The sequence below is a fragment of the Chrysochloris asiatica genome, unplaced genomic scaffold (assembly GCF_000296735.1).
Source record: "Chrysochloris asiatica unplaced genomic scaffold, ChrAsi1.0 scaffold00033, whole genome shotgun sequence".
In the NCBI taxonomy this organism is placed as follows: domain Eukaryota; kingdom Metazoa; phylum Chordata; class Mammalia; order Afrosoricida; family Chrysochloridae; genus Chrysochloris; species Chrysochloris asiatica.
Window position 1 is genome coordinate 1,631,589 of NW_006408551.1, and position 23,408 is coordinate 1,654,996.

The 23,408-nt window shown below is 38.6% G+C and overlaps 1 protein-coding gene across 1 annotated transcript in view; it reads right to left on the reverse strand.

Moving 5' to 3' along the window:
* Nucleotides 1-745: 745 nt before the first annotated feature.
* The window catches only part of SARNP (SAP domain containing ribonucleoprotein), an 82,364-nt gene continuing 59,701 nt past the window's right edge, over nt 746-23,408 (reverse strand). Inside the window, exons 13-14 of the mRNA XM_006859588.1 lie at nt 3,150-3,239; nt 746-787 (exon numbers count right to left, since the gene is read on the reverse strand). Of these exons, the coding sequence (XP_006859650.1) occupies nt 746-787; nt 3,150-3,239 (132 nt within the window). The remainder of the gene's footprint in view (nt 788-3,149; nt 3,240-23,408) is intronic.

Sequence of the window (23,408 nt, forward strand, 5' to 3'; positions counted from 1 at the left end):
ATATTTTTCCTTTATTATATTGGGATATATAATAATATATATTTGGGATATACATAATATATTGGGATATATATTATATAAAGGAGCTCTGGTAGCGTAGTGGTTACGAATCGGGCTGCGAACCTCAGAGTCAGCAGTTCAAAGATTTACAGTCTTGGAAACCATGTACAGGGTCACTGAGTCAGAACCGACTCCATGGCACATAACAACAATATTGGGTTAATCAACCAGTTGAAGCAAAGATTCAGTGGGTAAATTGACCTCTGAATAAAGAGGTAAGAGGATACCTATGAACATGAGAGAAGGGAACAAAAAAGTTTAATGGGACAGATTCACTCAATCCTTTCCCTCATCTGCCTTTCTAAAGGGTAAATACATTATGGCTAGTTTCCTGTAATATCTTCCCCTGGTACTTACTTCCCTTATCTAGTCTAATCTGACTCTAACAACTCAAAGCACTACTTAATAAAACACATTACTCTGTTTTTTAGTCTTTTTATTATTATTAACAAGCAAAATAATAATACTAATAATAAAAAACAACCAAAAACAAAACACGACACCTTAAAATTGAAACAGCAGTAAGTCAAACTGCTGCTGGAGTTCACGGATGTACCTGGGGTACATGCTCCCTCATTGAGAGGCAGGAACTAGGCACATGACTGTGCATTTAGGTATGTATGTGACCAAGAAGAATCAGAGCAATGGAAACCATTAAAGAACAGAAAGCATCAAGAATTTTTCATCAGGCAATCCCAAAGCGCTCAGCTCTTTTCCTCTTCTTTGCCTATAAGAAAGAAACAAGAACAAAAACATTAGATTGTAAGACAATAGTGGCCTGGGTTCCTGGATACTTTAATCCATATGCACATGGCCTATCACAAGATCCAAGAGGGAGGGGATGGCCCAAGCTTAAATTTGGAAGCCAGAGATTTCATTCCTGAATCTCTCTAGTTACAGCAAGAGCTGGGGAGGTTTAGAAGAAAAAGGAGGGTACAGAAGAAATAAGATTAAGAGAGATAGTGGTAGAAAAATGGAAAGATTCCTGAAAAGAGGCCATTCAACCCTACAGCAAACTAGCCTGGAAACAATGAACTCTTTAACAGGCTGGGGAGAGTTTTGCAGTCAGTGGGAAGATGGGAAGTTTCAGAGGACAAAGGGTTAACCAACCCTATTCAGGGAGAAGGTAAGGGGGATGCCCTTCAGGGCTATTCCTTAGGCTTCCAAACTCACAGAGAGAAATATAAATCTTCAATGCCAACAGAATTAACGGGGTGGGGGATGTGGGTGAGTCCTTGTCAAGGATCTCTTAAGTAGAATTGGACAGAGGGTACAAAACTGGTGAAATGGTGGGGAGAGGAGAAAGATCTTTTTGTTCTGAGAATGACTCACAAAACAGCACTGAGTCCTTCACCCTCACTCCAACCAGTGCCCTGAGAAAAGAGGGGACATTTTCTTCATCCCACTCAAACAGAGGTTTAATTTAGATTAAACAGAAAAAGCTACGTGCACACAAGCCCAGCCCACTCCACCTAGACTATTGACACAATTCTCTGGAATCACATAAAAGTGATTTGGTTCATATAATCTCTATTGGCCTCAGAAATTACTACTCCAGAACACACAGCAACTCTTCCCAATAAAAACCAGTTTCCTTGTCACTTCACAAAATTCTCATCTCTCTTCTGGTGTAACAACAAGTCCCTTAGCAAAGAGAGGGTAATTTTAACTAGAATTTAAAAAAAACTAAATTTACTTCCAGCTCACCATTTTATGAGGATTAATTAAAAAGTACTGCTACAAAATAACAGAAACTTTTGTTAACAAAAATATAAAATGGAGTCACTGTTGTTTCTTGACATATCCTCCATCTGGGTGCAACCACAAGGTCAATGGTTCAAACTCACCCTAGAAACTATATAGGGTCACTATGAGTCAAAACTGACTCAACTTAACAACAACTAATGAGACTAAGATTAGTGTATTATTGAGAGAATTTGTCCATAGCCATCTATCTACTGATTACAGAGACGTGTTTAAACACACTCTGTTTGAAATAAACTCTTGTATGTATGAACTAGAATCCCAGTAGTAATACTTTTTGACTTATCTTTGTATGCAATCATTATAAAAAACAAGCAAACAAAGACTGTCGTCAAGCCAATTCCTACTCATAGGGACCGCCTAGGACAGAGAAGAACTGCCCCACAGAGTTTCCAAGGCTGTATGTAATTTTTAGGCAAACAGACTATCATATCTTTGTCCCAGAGGAGCTGGTGTGTTCAAATCACTGATCTTTAGGACAGCAGTCACTCAGGAACTTAGCAACGATGTCACCATGGCTCATTAAGTATTTTTATAATAATGCTTTATTCTGAATTAATAGCAAATAGAATACAAACTCCTTTAGTTTTTCCTAGCAGAGAGGGTAAACTGACAAGACTCCAAGTTTTCAGGGTTTCTTTCAAAGACTGACTGATATGATTCATCAGGATTATCTGTTTGTCAGTACTCAGTCTCAGTGAATGTGGGAAGTTTGGATTATGAAAGAATATAAGTCTTATAAAAAGTCACTCTTCCATTTTGAGAAACTACTTGTAAACCAAGTGAGGAGAAATCTCATTTGAGTCTACCCCTATAACTATTCTTGCTCCTTCCTGGGTTGGAGATGGCCTTCATTAAATGATCAAAAGAAATATGGCTGGCAGATAACAATAATCAACACTAATATTTATTGAATACTTACAATATGATAGACACCATGCCAAGCATTTTATACAGACTCATCTCTTTTTTCATAGAATCATCTCATTAATTCTTACAATACCACTTTGAGGTGGGTCTTCTCTTCACAGATGATGAAAGTACTGTAACTTACAAGTACTACTAAAATACTAAGTAGCAGAGCCACTTTTCAAACCCAAGCCTACTTGATTGCCAGGTCTGTGTTCTTTCCTACTATACTAACAGGCTTTAACACTGAATTAAATATATGGTCTTCAGTGTGGCCATACTTCATGCAGAAAACATCAAGCAAAGGGAAAAAAAATCTTGTCATTTGGAGACTTAAGAAAGAGAGTTTCCCCACTCAGTTTATTCACCCTCGTTTCCTTTCAGAGATTTCATGGAACATTCTGGGTATATTTTACCTCTGTATCTTCTGTGGTTCCAGTTCCAGCTGAACTTGTGACAATCCCAAACCGCTCCTTCCTCTTTTTTAGCTTCTCATCATCTTCAGACTATTCAGGGTGAAAGAAAAGGGTTAAAAGAAGTTATACCCTGTTTACAAGGTAAAAGGAATAAAAGTATTATTTACTGATCACTAATAAAAATGAAGCAAGCAAGCATGTAGCATATTATTCCTAGAACTAAAAAAAAAAAAAAAAAAAAATCCAGTCTATCTATCCCACCATAACAGTTTTTTTCTTTCTCTGCCTTCCTTTCACATCTACTCAGCATTAACCAAAAGCTCATCACCAGGATTAGTACACATCTAAAATCAGGTGAGTTCCTTGGGTATATTATTTCCCAAAAAAGTATTTTCTAGCACTTGGCACATCAATATAAAGATTTTTTCCTCTTATACAACTCAAAAGACCCTTTAACGCCATATACATCTACTCCAAACACATTCACCATGGGGCAGAATAGTTTCTTGAAGTGTGGCAACAATTATAAGGTTGGCCCCAGGACCAGGCAGTGTTTCGTTCTGTTGTGCATAGGGTTGCTATGAGTTGGTACCAACTCGACGGTACCTAACAACATAAAGCCATGTCAAAAGACTTCAAATAATCTTTGGATCTAGATTTAAAAACAAACAAACAAAAAGATAATAAAAATCCTGCAATCTGTGTTTCTAGATACACCCAAACCAGAGTTACCTTTATGACCTAAAGCAGGTCAGCTGTCCAGCTTTCTGCACTCAAATTTGTTTTACTAAGTCCAGTTCTCTAAACATAACAGGCAGAAATACTGTCTGGGTCTTACTTTGGCTCTTTCAGCTTAAAGAAAATGTTCAATTTTCTCTTTTGCTGCATCTGCCTTCTAGTAAGAAGAAAGCTAAAGAACCCTGGTGGTGCTGTGGTTACGTGCTTGGCTACTAAGCAAAAACATGGCCGTTCAAATCCATTGAGTGGCTCTGTAGGGAAAAGAACTGGAGATCTGCTCCCATAGAAAGTATAGCCTTGATAATAGGGAACCAGAGATACCAAATTTATAATAAAGTCAAATACAAAGCAAAAAGGGAATACTATATATAGAACTTCCAAATGGCAAGGAAGTCAAATAGATTTCAAGATAAAACAGACCATTTTATATGGGGAAAAAATTTCGTAAGTTACAAGGTAACCTCATAGAAAATTAATACCCCTTCAAATCAAACCTGCTGTTGGTAAGTGCTGACGAGTCAGTTCCAACTCTCAGCAATCCTGTATAGGGTTTCCAAGAAGCAGCTGGTGGGTTAGAACCACCCACATTTTGGTTACCAGTTCAGTGCTTATCTTACAGTGCTACACTAGGACTCCACATATTATTAGAAGGAGATTTTAATACATCACTTTTAATGAAGGGCAAAACAACTATAAAGAAACGCAACAAAGACACACAGAAGAAAACAACACAATCAACTCACTTGACCTCACAGACACATACAGAGTACTCAACCCAACAACAGTACAATATACATTCTTTTCCAGTGCAGATGGAACATTCACCGGAAGAGACGATAAGTCAGGCCACCTCAATAAATGTTAAAAACATCAAAATACTACAAAGCATCTTTTCAGATCACAATGCTATAAATTAGAAATCAGCAATAGGAAAAAAAAGAATAACACCCTGCTTAGAAGCTACTGGGTAGTGGTGGTTACGTACCATGGAGTCAGTTCAGACTCAATGGCCCTGAACAGGGTTTCCAAGGCCGTAAAATTTTTATGGGAGCAGAAAGCCTCATTTTTATGGGAGCAGCTAGTAGACTCAAACTTCTGACCTTTTGGTTAGCAGCCTAACTTGTAACCCACTACACTACCAAAGTTCCTATGGGGTAGTAGGAGAAACAAAAACTGAAAAAAAAAAAAAAAAAAAAATCCCTAGAACTGAATAAGAACAAAAATACAATATAACAAAACCTATGGGAACAGCAAAAGCAATGCTCAGAGGGTTTTTTGTTTTGTTTTTGTGTTTTAGTAATAAACACACATATACAAAAAGAAAATCCACATCTACACCCAACATCTCCAACTATTAAAAAAGAACAGCAAAATAAGCCTACAGCCACCAGACAAATCTAACAGAAAAGCAAAAGATACAAACAAATGATATGGGTGATGTCACAACAGAATGATGGAAATAAAATAGAGAGTAACAGAATGCTATGAAGAATTGTACTCCAGTACCCATCTGACCTAGCTTCAATGGCTTCATGATCAGAACTTGACTAGAGGAAGATGAAAAAATTTTGATAAAGTATAAATTGCTATAATTTGAGGAACTTGACCTATACTTATATAGTAGCTCAACATACCAACTGAGAGAGAGGGAATTTTCACATAAAGGATCAATCCTATCCCTCCCTCTACAAAGGGTTGATAGGGACAGGCAGCTTAGACACTGACTATCAAAATGGGGAGTGGGGTGGGCAATGAAGGCACAAAGTGACTGGCTTACAAATTTTCAAGAGGGACTTTAGGTTCAGAGTCTGAAAGTAGAACCCCCACTGGATGTTTTCATTTTGTCTAGATGGGTCTGGTGAAAAGAGATGCGGATAAGACTCTTATTATTATTCAAAAGTGAGTAACTGTTATCATGACTAATTGCGACCGTCACAACTGTAAAGGTAGAAGTTTTGTAACATAAAAGGGGGAGTAGTTAATCTTACATTACAGTCCAGGAACAGAGAACCCTAGGATCATCAAGGGAGAGGAGCATGAGCAGAATGTGCGACCCTATTCAGAGAAGTAGTGACACCAGAGATGGAGGCAGAGATGATACATGGAAAGATAGAGCAGGTGAGGACTGCAGACTGTGTGCTGGCAGCCAGAAGGCAGGCTTGTAGAATGTGCCCTTTGGTTAGCTGTTTAAATGATTATATATTCCTGAGTGTTATAAAATATGATAGGATGAATGTAAAACAGATGTTCTCCCATGTAAACTATCACTCAATTCACAATAAAACCTTAGAAAAAAGAAGAAAAGAATTGTACTCCAAGAAATTTGAAAATCTAGAAAAAATTGTGCTGGACATCTTAGCCAGAGCTTTAAGACAATGGGAAATTAAAAGCATCCAATTGTCAAGGAAGTAGTAAGACTATTTCTAGATACAGATGAAATGATCTTATACACAGATAATCGCAAAGGCTGAGATGTGTAAACTCCTGAACCCTTGGGCACTGACCAAGCCTCAGGGAGCTAGGGCTGAGAGTTAAGTGGCCGGCTGGTATGAAGGGCAAGTAGGTATGCATTAACTCCCAAACTTGTAGCTAGTACCTATTTGACCTAGCTTGGATGATTAGCTGACCAGAACTCCACCAGATGAAGATGAAGATGTCTGATACTGTGAGCAAGCACACATTGCTAAAATATGAAGAACTGGACTTTTGTTTCTGGGTACAGTTGCTTAAAATTCCAACTGGAATGGAAGGATTCGTCATATCAAGGAACAAACTTGTTTCCACAGTGTACTGGGTTGATGTTGTTGTTCTATGCCATGGAGTTGGTTCAGACTCATATTGACCCTGTACAGGGTTTTCGAGGCTATAAATCTTTACGGGAACAGAAAGCCTCATCTTTCTCCCACAGAAGAGCTGGTAATTTCAAACTGATGACCCTGAGGTTAGCAGCCCAATTTGTAACCACTATACTACCAGAACTTCTTACTGGGTTGATAAGGACAGATAGTTTAGACACTGGCAATCAAAGTTGGGGGTCAGGGGGCTAAAAAGGCATGAGAAGTCTTGGTGTGGTGTTACAGGATAATGTGCTACGCCCCAATTGCAAAGTCGGTGGTTGCAAACTCACCAGCTGCTCTTTGGAAACCTATACAGGGTTGCTATGAGTCGGGATCGACTGAATAACCCAAATGTATGAAGTGGCTAGTTTATAAGCTTTCAATGAATATGCTTAGTTTCAGAATGAGCGGGATAAGGTAGAATCCCCACTGAATAGTTTTCCTCTTTTCCAGACTGAGCTGGTGAAAAGAGGTGGGGGACAACAGTGACAGGCTTTTATGATTCAATTGTGAATAACTGCTACAGGATTAATTGTGATTGTCACAACTATAATTGTTTAAGGTGTGTAACTACAGGGGGAGTAGTTCATCTTTCATTTCAAGAACAGACAATCCCAGGACCATGAAGAAGGAAAAGCATGAGAGGAGCATGAGATCCTTACCTAGAAAACAGCGACAGCTGAAATAGAGGCAGAAACAGTGACATGGAGAGACAGACCAGCTGCAGGCGTTAGGCCCATCAAGTGAGTAAGGCTATGTGTCTGCAGGCAGGAGGCTGGCTTGCAGAAATGTGCCCTTTGGACATTTAAATGAATATATATTTTTTGTTTTGTATATATACAAATATTTTTCCTTTGTTCATTTATGAAATATGTGATTTAAATGGGGAGCCACAGAAAGGAAGTAGGTTAACTGTTGCTGCAGGGAGGGGATTATAATCATTGAGATGAAACAAAGTGTATTTGTTGAATGTAAAACTGAACATCTTGTCTGTAAATCTTCATTCAATTCACAATAAAAAGTTAAAAAATCAAATCAAATCAAAGACTCAGCAAGAAAATTATTAGAACACACTGAAAGTCTTGACAAAGTAGCAGGGTACAAGATCAACATACAAAAATCAGCTGGCTTCCTTTACAATAATAAAGAGAATTCTGAAAATGGAATCAGAAAAACAACACCATTTACAATAGCAACCCAAAAGATGAAATACTAAGGAATAACTCTAAACAGAGAAACAAAAGACCTATACAAAGAAAACTACAAAAGACTACTGTAAGAGACCTACAGAAATGAAGGAATATACCATGCTTATGGATAAGAAAGAAGGAAGGAGCTCTGGTACCAGAGTGGTTACTTATCGGGCTGCTAACCTCAGAATCAGTAGTTCGAAACTACCAGCTGTTCCGCAGGAGAAAAATGAGGCTTTCTGCTCCCATAAAGATTTATAGCCTCGGAAACCCTGTGCAGGGTTGCTGTGAGTTGGAATCGACTCCACAGCACATAACAACAACAACGGATAAGAAAAGGAGCTCAAGTAGCATAGTGGTAACAAATTAGGCCGCTAACCTCAGGGTCAGCAATTTAAAACTACTAGCTGTTCTGCGGGAGAAGATGAGGCGTTCTGTTTCCGTAAAAATTTACAGCCTCGGAAACCCTGTGCAGGGTCACTGTGAGCCGGAACCGACTCCACGGCACATAATGACAACAACACAGACAAGAAAATTTAACCATGTGAAAATGTCAACACTATCCAAAATAATCTAACGATATGATACAATTCCAATCCAGATTCCAACATTCTTTAAAGAGATGGAAAAACAAATCACTAACTTTATATATAAGCAAAGGAAAGAAACCCAGATCAGCAAAACATTATTTAAGAGGCCTCTCATTTCCCGACCTCAAAACCCACTTGCACAGCCACATTAGTAAAACCAGCCTGTTGTTATGTGCCGTGGAGTCGATTCCGACTCATAGCGACCCTGTACAGGGTTTCTGAGGCTGTAAATCTTTACGGGAGCAGAAAGCCTCATCTTTCTCCTGCAGAACAGCTGGAAGTTTCGAACTGCTGACCCTGCAGCTCGCAGCCCAATTTGTAGTACTGGTAAAACAAAAGACACATTGATCAATGCAACAGAATTGAGAACCCAGAAGTAAATCCATCTACTACCTATAATAGTCAAGTGATCTTCAACAAAGGGTCAAAATGCATTAAATGGGGAGGAGATAGTCTCTAGAACACGTCACATCTCAACAAGACACATATTCCATTTAAAAAATGGGCAAAGGACATGAACAGACACTTCACCAAAGACGACCAACAAACTTAGGAAGAAATGCTCACAATCATTAGCCATCAGAGAGTCGCAAATCAAAGCAACACTGAGATATCATCTTACTCCAGCATTAATAGCAAAGTTACAAGAAAAAAAACAACAGATGCTGGTTTGGGTATGGAGAGACTGGGATCCTCCTATACTACTGGTGGGATTGTAAAATGGTACAACCAACTGTGGAAAACCATATGGTGCTTTCTCAAAAAGTTGAAAATAAAACTACCGCATAACCCAGCAATTCCTATACTTTATATATATATATATCCTCAAGAAATAAGAGGTGTGACAAGAATAATATATACACATCATTTTCATCACAGCACTGTTCACAATAGGAAAAAGATGGAACCAACCTAAATGTCCACAGACAGAAGAATGGATAAACAAACTTTAGTATATACACACAATGAAATAACTACATAATGTTGAAGAATAACAATAACTGCAAAAACCTCCTAACAAGGACTGGAGGACACTAAACTGAGTGAAATTAGTTAATCACAAAAGGACAAGTAATTCCATGAGACTACTGTTAACTGATGATACAAGGAAGGGGTTGCAATCATTGTAATAAAATAATGTGTATGGTTTGCTGAATGTAAAACTGATGATCTTCTCTGTAAACCTTCACTCAATTCACAAAAAGTTAAAAAACAACAACAAAAATTTTACAGTCTAGCAATCCTATGGGGCAGGTTCTAATGAATGTGCTAACACCATCAACTAACAGTGCTGAGCATACAAAAGAGGTTAAGAAAGATTGGTGACTCTGAAAAAGTGAAGAATCCTACACATTAGTAATCATTCAATCACAGCATATTAACTAGAATAGAGTATTGCATGAACAGTCTTTCTACCTTTATTTAACTATGTTAAGTGTTGTTGAATCAGTTTCAACTCATAATGACTCTTTATAGGGATTCCAGGAGTGGCTGGTATATCTAAACTACCAAACTTTTGGTTAGCAGTCCGCTGCTTATCCTACAGCGCCACATAAGGGCTCTTAAATCCATAGTGCGTGCACAGGTCCTAAGAATTAAGAAATATATATATTCTTGCCCTTAACAATGATGATGATATTATAACCATGAACATTTGAGTGGTATGGTACTGTGCTAAATGCTTTACATGCAATATCTCATTTATTTTTTATAACAATTCTATGAAGTAGATGTTGTTGTTATGTCAGTTCCAACTCATAGTGACCATGTATAGGGTTTCCAATGCTATAAACCTTGACAAGAGCAAAAAGCTTCATTTTTCTCCCACAGAATGGCTAGTGGATTTGAACTGCTAGCCTTGTAGTTAACAGCCTAATGTGTCACCCACTATGCTACCAGAGCACATATGAAGTAGATACTTTGAGTAAATTAATTTCATAGATAAGAAAACTTAAGATTTAGAAAGCAGAAGGTAAGAACCTTGCCCAAATTCTTACAAATAGTAAGTGGCAAAGCTAGGATTGGAACCTAGTCATTTTACTCAGGAACCTATTTTCCTAATTTTACCATCTTAAGTATCTCAAGGGAGGAAGGATCAGTAGGACAATTTAGCTAACGTAATTGTGAACGACTTCAACTACTTCCACATCACCCAAATTAACTTGTGTCAATATTAGAATTTCATTCCCTTTCTACTATAGCATATGTCTCCTCTTTATAGCTAAGTAGGAATCTAGAAAAAGGACCCACTAGTAATCTTATAAGGAGCTCTGGAAGCGTAGTGGTTACGAATTGGGTTGCAAACCTTAAGGTCAGCAGTTCGAAACTACCAGCTGCTCCGCAGGAGAAAGATGAGGCTTTCTGCTCCCGTAAAGATTTATAGTCTCGGAAACCCTGTTCAGGGTTGCTATGGGTCGGAACCGACTTGATGGCACTTAACAACAAGAACAGTAATCTTATACTACATCTTTTCTCATCTGAATTTGTTTTTAATGTTGCTTAATCAGCTATCCCATCTGTTAATAAAAAATCAAGCTTTCCAAAAAACACAGAATTCACCATATTTTTCCTTTCCAAGGTCACTGGAAAACATTTTCTCGATGTTTTTCTATCACTAGTAAGATGTGGTCCTGTGGGTTAATGCAAAGTTGGTTTGAACTGTAAGGTCAGTGGTTCAAGCTTACCAGCTGCTCCTCAGAAACCCTATACAGGGTAGTTATGAGTCAGAACCAACTCAACAGCACTTAACAATAACAACAAAGTAAGACAATAGTGAATAAGGGATATTAAATGGAAAGTAAGAATCCCTGGACTATTCCATTTCAGTCATGTGGAGAAATGGTTGGGGGGGGGGGAAGAGGGAGCATCCTATATTCTTCTGAGGAAGAAGTAAGACCAGGAACTACTGTACTGTACCTTGCGGAACTACTATGCACTCCCTCTACTCTCCCACCCCCAATGATTCAATTCTAGAGGTACTTCAATAAATTCAGGTCACAAAGCTGGAGATGCTACTTTCAAACCTCAGCTGGTTGTCTCAGCACAAATCCTGAGGTTACTCCTCCCTTCCTGTGTCTCCTCACAAAGCCTATGCACATTTGGAATGTGTTGGACAGCCTTTCCCCAGGATTCTCTTTCTTTCTGCTACTTCATGAAATGGAGAATCTGAATTCTAAATTAAATTCCTAGCATTTCCTTTTGAGCTTAAAAGATAAAAAAGACAGGGAAAGGAGAGGGGAATGTACTTCTCTAGCCATTAAGGTTAGTGTTAAGTATCAGTGATCTCCCCTTTTTAATCAGATCTTTGGTGTCTCCTAGAGATCCAGGCAGAGCATCTGCTTCAACTCACCAGGGGCTCTAGGGAGGAAACAACAATACAGCCCCCCTCCCCCCCCCCACAGAGACCAGTGAGGGTTTTATTTATTTTGTGCATGCCTGCCCTTCCCTCCTCACTCAGCGCCTCTCAGCTCCCCTCCTACAGCCTCTTTCCTCCTTGCCCTGCAGGGAAAGTGCACAACAGGCTCAGTAAATCAACACAGTTCTAATGATCTCTCTCACTTGACCCTTCTAGCGTGACGGTGTCGCATGGAAACAAACGTACAATAAACTTCACTCCATCTTTAGCTCCTTGCTGACAGGTTTTGATTCATGGGATGGAGAGACCCATCTGAGGGAAATTACCTCGATCAAAACGCATCTCTCTCAGCATTCATCAGGCCCAATGCTCCCTCGGGCCATGCTCAAGTGCACAAATGGGGTTGTGCATCTGCAGGCAGCACTGACCCCTCTAGCTCAGTGTCATATGCATTTGTAAACCATTCCCTTCTTCATCCCTCCCCCACACCCCTCCCACAAACCCTCAACCACTAACAAATCTCTTTCTTTACATGCAAGCTTCAGTGTGGGAAGAGAAGTGCTTGAATCTGAAGCACCCTTATTTCCTATAAAATGCAAAACCCTCAGAATATACAATTTATTCAAAATTAGAGGAGAAACCTGTCCTCACCAACCAAACACAGGCACTGGATAGATGTTCACTGATTTATATGCTTCACTTTCCCCATCTCTCACTCAAGATTTAAACAGTAAACCAACATGACTGATGTCAATAAATTCAGCATACACAATCCTTCTCCTAGCCCTCAATAACTGCCTTGTTTGTCTTTTGTAAATTTTACTGATACAAATGTGGACAAATATTGTGCAAAAGAGAGAGTGCCCATATAAGAAGCACAGGACAGAAAGTGTCATCTATACATAATACAGCTAAATAGCCCCATGATTTGCTATCATTGTATTTTCCATTATCGAGTTAGTTAACTCCAAAATGAGCCCTTTAGAAAACAATCAACTTTCTAAATTTCTACTTCTCTCCTTGTGTCACACCTTCATATTTGAAAAGCTTTAGACAATTAAAATATATCTGCTAACATAAAGACTGAGAAATTCAAGGCTGCATCAAGATCCAAAATGCATGTGTGAAAATGCTTACAAAAGTTATCAGCTATTGTTTTCATTGCCACATTCTTTGTGGTCTTTGGGACTAAATCTGAGTCCACCAACAAAATCTGAAAGCTAACCAAGGTCAGAGGCAACAAACAAAAATATTACTGACTGGCATAAATGCCATTTATTCTTCTTCTAATATAAACAGTGAAGTCACCAAAAGTTGATAAGAATCAAACCCATCACAAAGGCAACAAGGAAGCTTCCTTTAGCTGCATGGGAAATGAATATGTGGCTAGGTGTGTTGTTGCTGTTAAGTACCACTGAGTTGGCCACGACTACTAACAACCCTGCATAGGAGCTCTGAAGGAGCTCTGGTAGAGTAGTGGTTACGAATCGGGCTACAAACAGCAAGGTCAGCAGTTCGAAACTACCAACTGTTCTGCGGGAGAAAGAGGAGACTTTCTGCTCCCGTAAAGATTTACAGCCTTGGAAACCTTGTACAGGGTCACTATAAGTCAGAATCGACTCCATGGCACTTAACAACAACAACAACAATAGGGTTTCTTAGGGTTTGAACTGCTGACTTTGTGGTTAACAGTCCAGGGCTTATCCTACATGGATAAGCGTCACATCAGGACTGCATGACTAAATTAGTGTTAAGAGTATAGGGTGGGAAGGAATGGTGCAGGACTAGGCCGTGTTTCATTCTGTTGTACAAAGGGTGGCCATGACTGGGAACCAACTCAATGGCATCTAATAACAGCAGCAGGTTTAAAAAGTCGTCTATAGTCTTTTATTCACCAACTGCTCTTTCAGGGACTCTCAAAAATCTAGGCAGTCTGGCTTTATTGATTTAATCATCCTTAAATACAACTGAAAAATGTGCCTACACAAGTTATTATCTGCAGAGAATGAGAAGGGACTCAACCTCTAACTCTATAAACCCAATTCTAGCAATACCCATTCTAAAAGCTCTTGGAAGAACTGCTTTCACCCACATTACAGTTTACAGCAACATTTTCAATAATACAGAAACCATACAATTAATTAATTCATTTAATCATTCAGATATCAACCCAAGTGTCTACACTTTGGGTCAAGCACTTTGTTAGGCATTGGAAATACAGAGATAAGTAAGACATGGGCTTAAGAATTCACCATTGAATTACTGTAAAGATGTATATCACTGTTCATTATGTTATTGCATACTGTGAGGTCCTGTGGGAAAAATTCTTTCTGGCCCAGTTGTTGTTGCTATTGTTGCTAAGTGCTGGCGAGTCAGTTCTGACTCATAGTGACCCAGTGTAGGGTTTCTGAGGAGCGGCTGGTGAGCTTGAACCACTGACCTTGTGGTTCAAACTGACTTTGTAGTCCAGTGCATTAAGCCACACTGCCACAAATATATAGTTAAGCTTTCCTTGAGCAGTGCGTCTGCTTTTATCTGTGAACTCCATGAATCATTGTGAACAACAGTACAGCTTTTCTAGTTCTATTAACTGCTGTTAAGTTTGGAGCCAAATGCGTTCATTGTCTGTCTCTAGCAAGTAGTTCTGAAATATTTCTATTCAAAAAGAGAGGCCAGAAATGCTGAAATGAGAGAGAAAAACATTAGGAACATGAGATCCAAAAACTGAGTTCTAACACTCAGATCCTGAGGTAGCTTATAAGGCAATATGAAGTATAGGTTAGTTACAGGGTTGCTGTTGGTTCCTTAAGATTACAACAGAATGATTTCAAAATGAGTCAATACTCTAAGAAAAAGGAGGGAAAGAAATGATCAGATTATAACTAGAAAATTTAAATTAAAAGCTCTTGATAATGGTTTCCATGGTATAAGCACTGTAGCCAGGAATAAGTCCTAAATGGAAGATCAGCTGCAACAATTGGCAGCTAAATACCAAGATGGTTTTTGTTTTTTTAAAGCAAAGAGTACCAAGAATAATGCTTCCACTCACAATGGAGTTCTTACTTTAACACTATCTTCCAAACCCAACTTGAGTCTTCAAGATTCAAATTCAAATGAACATTTCTCAAAACTTACTAATTTTATCCTGAATACAACAAAGACTACTGCTCCAAGGTTAGTGGCCTGTGTGCTAGGGCTATTTGCTTTGCCAAAAAGAGTCCAATTTGATTTAATTAGCACTCCATGGGCTATGTGTTGAAAGCATTCACCTTCTTCATTCTTATTAGCAGTGCCACTCTGGATCATAAAGAGAAACTAGGAGAAACAAAACAGTGACCCAAGTGTAACCAAGGCATATGTAGGGAATTTGAACTCAGTAATTCCTAAAACACAAATATCCTCACTATTCTCTGAGACCAAAAGAATGAACTAACGCAGGCATTGGTCCTGGTCAGTGTAACAAACTCACTTATCATCCCTTCTTACACATGTGAGAAACTAAAATTATAATCTAAATAATTCAGCTAGAGTTAATTTTGCTGTTGTTGAGTGCCATGGAGTCAGTTCCTACTTATAGCAACCCTGTATAGAGTTTCCAAGGAGCAGCTGGTAAGTTTGAACCGACAACCTTGAGATCCAGTGCATTATCCTACAGTGCCACACCAGGACCCCTTTTTTTGCTGTTAGATGCCATCAAGTCGGTTTTGACTCATAGCGACCTTATGCACAATAAAAAGAAACACTGCCTCGTTCTGTTGCCATGCTTGAGTCCTCACATTCGTTGCCATGCTTGAGTCCATTCCTGCTGCCACTGTGCCAATACAAGTGGCATATTAGGGAAACTCGGATATAGCAACTATATGAGGGAGCTTCAAAAAGTTCATGGAAAAACTGAATGAAAAGATAATGGAATTTTCCCACAACTTTTTTAAACCCCCTCATTATTTTTCCTCAGAAATCTTTTCCCTTGAGTGGTGGAAGAGAGGCTGATAATAAGCTGAGATGATCGCATTTTGCAAAAATAAATAACTGTCTCCTTTTGTAAATGAATTACCATTCTAATATGCTAACAGTTCTCAGGTCTAATCTGATTTTCCTAGGGAATGTAAGGTAAGAATGAGGTAAAAAGGAAAAAAAGTAGTCTTAAGGAGACTTTCCGGAATCTTACTGCCACGTGACCGATGACGGGATGAAAAACAGGGCCTGGGGCTTTCAGGCTATGGTAGATTAATGATGACATGGCCTTGACTTCCCAGAGGTAAAGGTTATGAAACACTCCAGGGTAAGTGGGCTTCCAATTTCATACTCTCAGGGTGAATGACAGCAACTGATGGTTTTTCTCTCAGAAACACTTCACTGCTTAAACACACAGCTGTCACCTCCCTGCCCATTTCTGAAATTCATCCGAACATGTTTATTCCTAAACCTTTATGTCAGCCAGATCACAAACATGGGGCAATCCTAAAAAAACAATTTACAGAGCCTCAACAGACTAAAGGTGAAGGACTAGACTAGTAGAAGTTCTGCCACCTTAGCAAATATGTAGTAAAGAGATATTCCAATACTCCCCACATGCATGTATATAACACACCTCCCCATTATAATCATCTACGCTCAGCCATCATCTTCAACTGTGAGTTCAGAGTCAACTTTCTAGGGTGAGTATTTTAAAAAGTTGCACCAGAATTAGAGATCACCAGGAATTGTATCTCCACCTATCTTCTCAAGATTTGAAGCCGAAGGACACAGAAACAAATACTCTTCTGTTTAGTTCAGCTGAGGATCACTCTTCAGACTCACTAGTTTCCAACTCTCTCTCTTTCTCTTGTCCAAATCAAGCTCTTTCCCCAACCCCCCACTCCTATCCAACCCCAGAGGAGGTCGTCTCGGTCTTGCTCTAACTGATTGTAGGACAAAGCAAGGCAGGTGGAGGAAATGAAGGCTTCACACTTGAGACCCCCGGAAACCAAGTTTCTATTAAAAGTCCCCACCTCCCTCCCTTAAAAGCCAGGAAACTGCTGCTTTTAAGGATAAGCGATGCAGAGCTTTGCAGAAATGTCAAGAAATCAGTAGAGGGAAGCTAAATCTTTGGAGGAAAGGCTAAGGTTTGCCTTACCCCAAATATACACAGAATGAAGGAGGGCAATTACCTGATCATTGTATTCACTTGGAAAATTAAAAAACAAAAAACATAAACAGATTCCTGGCCTCACCTCAACTAATGAATCTTAAAGTGAATGAACCGGTCTAGAGAGCTATATTTTCAAACGACTCCCCTGGTGATTCTTAATGTGCGGTCCACTTGGGAATGATTGCAAATAGCTTTGACAAAGCACAGACCAAAATTTAGAAAAAAAATTTTTTTCATCAAGCCCAAATAAGGCTACTATCCCACTCCAATATCCCCAAACACTAGGGACCTTTCAAAAACGTTTATGCTCCCTACAAACAAGTTATCTCAACTACAGTGATGGGAAGGGAAAGGGAGAGCTAGAAAGGAATCATAGCTGGCTCAGGGGGAGTATGGCTGTGTCACTGCCTCCTAGAATTCAAATAGAAGAGTAGAGAGAATCTTTTACCAGAGTAGTTCAATATAGGAACAATACACCAAAACAGGATTAAAGTAAACCGAAGGTGTGGCTCTACAGGATAATGCACTAGGCCACAAGGTTGGTGTCAAGCGTAAGATCAGTGGTTCTGATCCACCAGCCACTCCTCAGAAACCCTATACAGGGTCACTAAAAGTTGGAACCGACTCTGCAGCACTTTAATAACAAGGTGTCCATGGGAAAAATTCAAGCACCTCCTTTTTCTACAGCACTGGTACAGAAGAGTGAGAACCATCAATAAAGTGGAAAAGGGAAAAACAGAAAGGATTTCTCTTAGAGAAAAGAATCTTTATTCAAGCTCATGTGCTTGTTTATTCATTTAAGGATTTCTCTTAGAGAAAAGAATCTTTATTCAAGCTCATGTGCTTGTTTATTCATTTAAAGCAATAAAGAGGTCCATCCTACGAGACTCTCTTCTTACGGCTCCATTCATTTCCAGGTGCTCTTCCTCTTCAACCACCTCCTACCCAAGCATGACTATGGTAGCAAGAATTCTGCAATTTCCTCCTCTACTCTACAAATTAATAAACTCCCCACACAAATAATACATTCTAAAATATAGACACTAAGTATTTAAAATATAAGTTCTTCCTTACTAACATATTTTCACTGCTAGAGATTTAAAGATTAATTTTTTGTTGTTGTTAAGTGCCGTTGAGTCGGTTCCGACCATATTTGACACAAATTCCAAGTATGGTACACCCTGAAAATACATTTCTATTTCTGTTCTATGAATTTACTCTGGAAATAAGAAGGTAAGATTTGTTTAAAAAACGTGAGGAAAGGTAGCAAAGGAAGAGACTGAAGGAGTCGGGATATGGTGCTGTAGGATAATGCACTGGATCACAAGGTTGGTTTGAACTGCAAGATTGGCAGTTCAAACTCACCAGCTGCTCCTTGGACAGGGTCATTATAAGTCAGAACTGACTTAATGGCACTTAACAACAGTATTTCTAACAAGGTATCTCAGATTTCATTAAAATAACAAGGCAAGTGATATATAGGTGGTTATTAGTTGGAACCAATTTAAAGGCAGTTAACAACTAGCAACTATCTCCTATACAACATGCCCAATTTGATTACCACATCAATCCTACCTCCATCTGTAAAACGCTATAGGATTTTATCTGATCTATTTCAGCTTTCAGGCATGAAAAGTAACTTTGTATTTGGGTATGTTAAGATAGTTAAGAAAATGAACTATCATGTAGTTAGTAAACTGAATTGAACTCATGTATTTTTTAAAAAAGGAAATGTTACCTCTCATCAATATCACACTAAGAACAGCATTACTAGAGTTGTTATTACTAGAGCATTTGCAATAAAAAACTAAAAATACACCACCAACAAAACACGCCACTTTTTCCATCCCATACAGATTCCCTCCCCCATACAGATTCTGAAGGCTGAACAGATCTAAATTCAGATAAATGACATTTCACCATAGTCAGGAAGAGTATCTGGGAGTGACAGCCAGCTACTATTACTCCCAAACTGGCTTACAAATAGACAAGCAAGCAAATACAATGTGACTTCCAGGTAGGTTTAAAAAATTATTTATTAAGAGAGGCACTTAAAAGAAAAAAATTGATCCCACCCACTTGGCTTGCAAAAATACCTGAAGGTATTTAAAAGTAAAACAGACTTAACAAAAATCCAGCATTCTCCTCTTTTTCTAGGCCGTGTTTACTCTTGGGCAAAGACCATAGGGGACCACAGAAAGGCATAAAACTTGTTTTTTATCACAGTCATCAGTTCTGACATGTTAGAAGAAGGAATGCAAAGACATTAGTGGGGGCAGGGTGTTGAGCAGAGAAGACAGGAGAATGAATTTTTTTCTTTCTAAAAACTTCCTCACTCCTAGTTCTTTGGGTTCAAATTCAACAAATGAAATTAGAGAAAAATGAAATTAAAAAGTTATAAGATCCTAGCAGTCTAAACCACACACCTCAGAGTAGTCAAACCCTCCACGAGAAACTCCCCAAATACTCAGCTTATAAATAGGGCAAATAGTCATGTATGTTGGTATAGTATGAATACTTTCATTTTGCTTCCCTAAATGTTTTAAGCTTTCTTCTCAAAATACCCAATATATATATATATATATATATATATATATATATATATATAAATACTCCTAACATTTCTTGTTCAATGTTTTCTTATACATTGTTAGACAGAGAAAGTATATGACAGTGAGTGAGTTATGGAAGGGTAGAAAGAATAGTTGAGCAAAAAAACCACAAAAACCTGACTCGACTCTTATTTCTCTTGGATAAAATTAGAATATATTTTCAAGAGCCCTGGCAGAAGAGAGAAAAATTCCATTCTGCTTCTTTGCTCTTCCAAATTCCTATAGCCAAGTGGTTCAACAGTAGTTGAATGGCACACATAATGACATCATTGATTGGAACCATAATAGAAGAGAGTGAGAAGAGTGGGTGGGGGGAAAGTGGGAAGGGAGGGAGGTGAAGATGTATTTGTGTTACAGACAAAAGACAAGTTCTGTTCCTCAGCAGGGACAAATGAAGAACCACATGATGGGATAAACTAAGGTCAGAGAGTTTCCCCTATTGTTTTCTCTTTAAACAGCTCCTTCACCACTCACCCAGGTTTGTTCCATTAGGTGCTGGAGGGAGAGCAGTTAGAAGTTTTTCTCTTAAATGGATGCAGGCAAAGAAGAAAAGAACATAATAAGGATTATACATTATGTCTCTCCTCTCCTCCAAAGATGCACAGTATTATGAATTATAAGAGGATTTAAAGGAATGGTTAGATTTTTGTTGGGCCCTAAAATGCTAAAGTTCTCTGAGATGCTGAAGGCTAGGTCTTAGTTTTTGCTGAAATTCGTCCCTCTGATATTCATTCTCAACTGCTATCTCTACCATATATTTAACCCATTCCTCAATTCCCTTTTTCCAGAAAAAGTAGAAGCAGTTTTGGGAAATTGGGCATTCTAAAATACGGAAATGGAGGTTTTGTCACCAAAGTCCTTGAGAAACAGTGATCAAGAAGACTGAGACTGAGTTTTTTCAACCTACGATCCTATTATTTACATTTTTTCTTGATCCCAATAGAAAAAAGGATGGAGAATTAAATTACATTTGGTTTAGGCATCGTTACCTGAATATATTTGGATAGAAAAGAACCTAAATTTACTTTACTAAATTATCTTTCCCAGACTACTTTTCCAATTAATCTGTGATCCGATTCTTCTACCACCACCCTTTTAAAAAATATTTTACCAAACTCCTCAAAGTTTATGGTTCCTCTTGGGTTCTTGCAGTTCTATATTGGCAATGCCCTAAGCACTGTCCCACAATTCTTCCCTTTGGAGAAACTCATACCTAAACTCTCTAACAAATGCCAATATAGGCCTTCAGAGAAAGCTGGTGACCAACTTCTACATTCATAGTATGGGCTTGTTCTTTCTCTCCACATGCACACAAAAACAGAGTCTGAAGGGAAGAACAATCAAGCCAACAAATATTTCTACATGGCTTCATGGCTAATTAATAGGCCATAAGATAACTCATTAGGAAAGTTATCTCTATGGAGAGCTAAAAGTTGTTGTTGTTATTAAGTGCCGTCGAGTTGATTCCAACCCACAGCGACCCTGTATAGGGTTCCCAAGGAGCAGCTGGTGAGCATGAACCACCGACCTTGTTCAAACGATTTTGCAGTCTGATGCATTAGCCCACAGCGCCATATGAGGACTCCACTGAGAGCTAAAAGTAGGGGGAAAAAATCCACTCAAATAAGCTATATGAGGTAACACTACAACCCTAAGGCCATGCTTAAATTTTTACTGAAATTAATGTTCTGTGACCACCATGTATTTCCTGAGCCATCTTCCCATCTCTCTTTCCCATTCCCTACATCATCATGGTCACTTAAGTTTCCTATGTGCCAGGCCATATCCTGTTCTTTATTAATAAGACTGACTCAACATTAGCTCTTTTGGGAACCATGGAGAACTAACTAAGATAGAAAAAACAACCAGTGAAGCACAGGCCTGAAAACCTAGCTGGTAATCAATCAGAACCAACCAGGCAGAGGTTCTTTATCTGAGTTTTGCTTTGTTTGAGGGGGTGGGAGTTTTCTCAGCCTAGTCACCATGAGGCTTAAATGAGAAAAGGCATGACATCTTATCTTGAAATAGTCCAAAGAATTGGAGGGGGCAATTTATAGCCTCTTGTGTAAAAAATGTCTATAAAAGCCAGTGCTATTCTTTGCCTTGTCACTTCCCATTATCCTAAACCAACAGGACTGTATTCACTGAGAACTGAGCTAGAAACATGAACGAACAGACTTTTCCTGGGGGGGGAAGAGGGTGTGTGTGTCAGATTTCTTTAGGTTTCTATATAGTGCCTGATGTATACAGTATACTAATGGAGCCAAAAACTGAGATATATGAGCAGTCACACACAAGTCAGCCCCGTTAATGCAAAAATTTTGGAATAGTTAATGGTGATGGTTGAACAACATAAGGAATGTAATTAATGTCACTGAACTATACATGTGAACATTGTAGAAATGGCAAATGTTTTTGTTATCACAATACAAAAAAACAAACAAACCTGGTGGTTAGCAACCCCAGTGCTTATCCTACAGAGCCACACCAGGGCTATGATATATTGTTGTTGTTGCTAAGTGCCATTGAGTTGAGCCACGGAGTGGCTGCTAGCTTGAACCATCGACTTTTAAGTAAGCACTCCAGTACCTATTCTACAGCACACCAGGACTTAAGACTTAAAATGTGCTCTGCCACCTGGTGCTGGAGCAAAAACTATTACCAGTCTTCAGTAAGTCCAGAAATTGAGAATTTTTAGAAATTTCCAAAGCAATTTAACATAGCTGTAATACTTTTATTGTATTTTACAAAAGTATCAGTCTGCAACAAACTGAAAAACTAGTCTTTTGCAACGGATAACTTGAAAAGCACAACTCTAGAATATAAAGAATTTGTTGTTGTTGTTAAGTGCCATCTAACTCATAAAAATCCTGCATAGGGTTCCAATGAGCGGCTAGTGAATTTGAATCACCAATCTGGCAGTTCCAACCAATCTTGTGGCCCAGTGCTTATCCTACAGGGCCACACTATATATAGCAGTAGACGACAAATATTATTAGAGAATGGAGCTACAAGTCAGTTCTTTCTGCCAATTACCATCATCTGATAACAGCTCTTTAGACTCAGAGTCAGAATTAAAAGAAATCTTATTATTGATCAACTAATACAGAAGTGTACTGGCTCAATTAAGATTACAAAGCCAGTTTACTGAACAGCTGAAGTAAGAAAAATGAGGAAATTTAACATTTAGTTGAGGATTAAAGTGTCAATATGCTAGGTCATTTCAAATACACATCTGTTCTTCACAACCAAAGTGTTTGGTATTACTCCCAGTTTTACAGAAGAGGTTCAAAAAAGTCCAGTATATGCTCTAGGTCACTAAGTTAGTAAGTGGATATTTTTCATGTTTTAGTAAGCCTCTTATGGACTAAAAATTAAAATAGGTCAAATACGGAGAAAAAAATCTAAGGAAACAAAAATGACTGATATCCCTGTAATGAAATGCTATGAAAATAAATCTGTTAGACAGTAAAGCGATGGACAAATTGCTCTGACACATGTCCATGTAAGCTGAGTAGTAGGACATAGAATCAATTTTGTAAATTCTGAAGGAACACACAGATACATACACACCAGTCCCTAGAAGATGGAGTAGCTATCAGTGGACTACTCAAACACCTAACTCTCATACACAAAAGAAGGTAAATAGTTAAGAACCAGGGCCACATATCCAAAGCACCCTTTCCCATAAGTCACCCAACACAAAACAAATAACTTCATTTAGAGACAACTTGTAAGCCTGTCTTGCCTATAACTGACTGGAATACCACAAAGGGGTTCTACAACTTGCCCAGTGAAATAGGCCT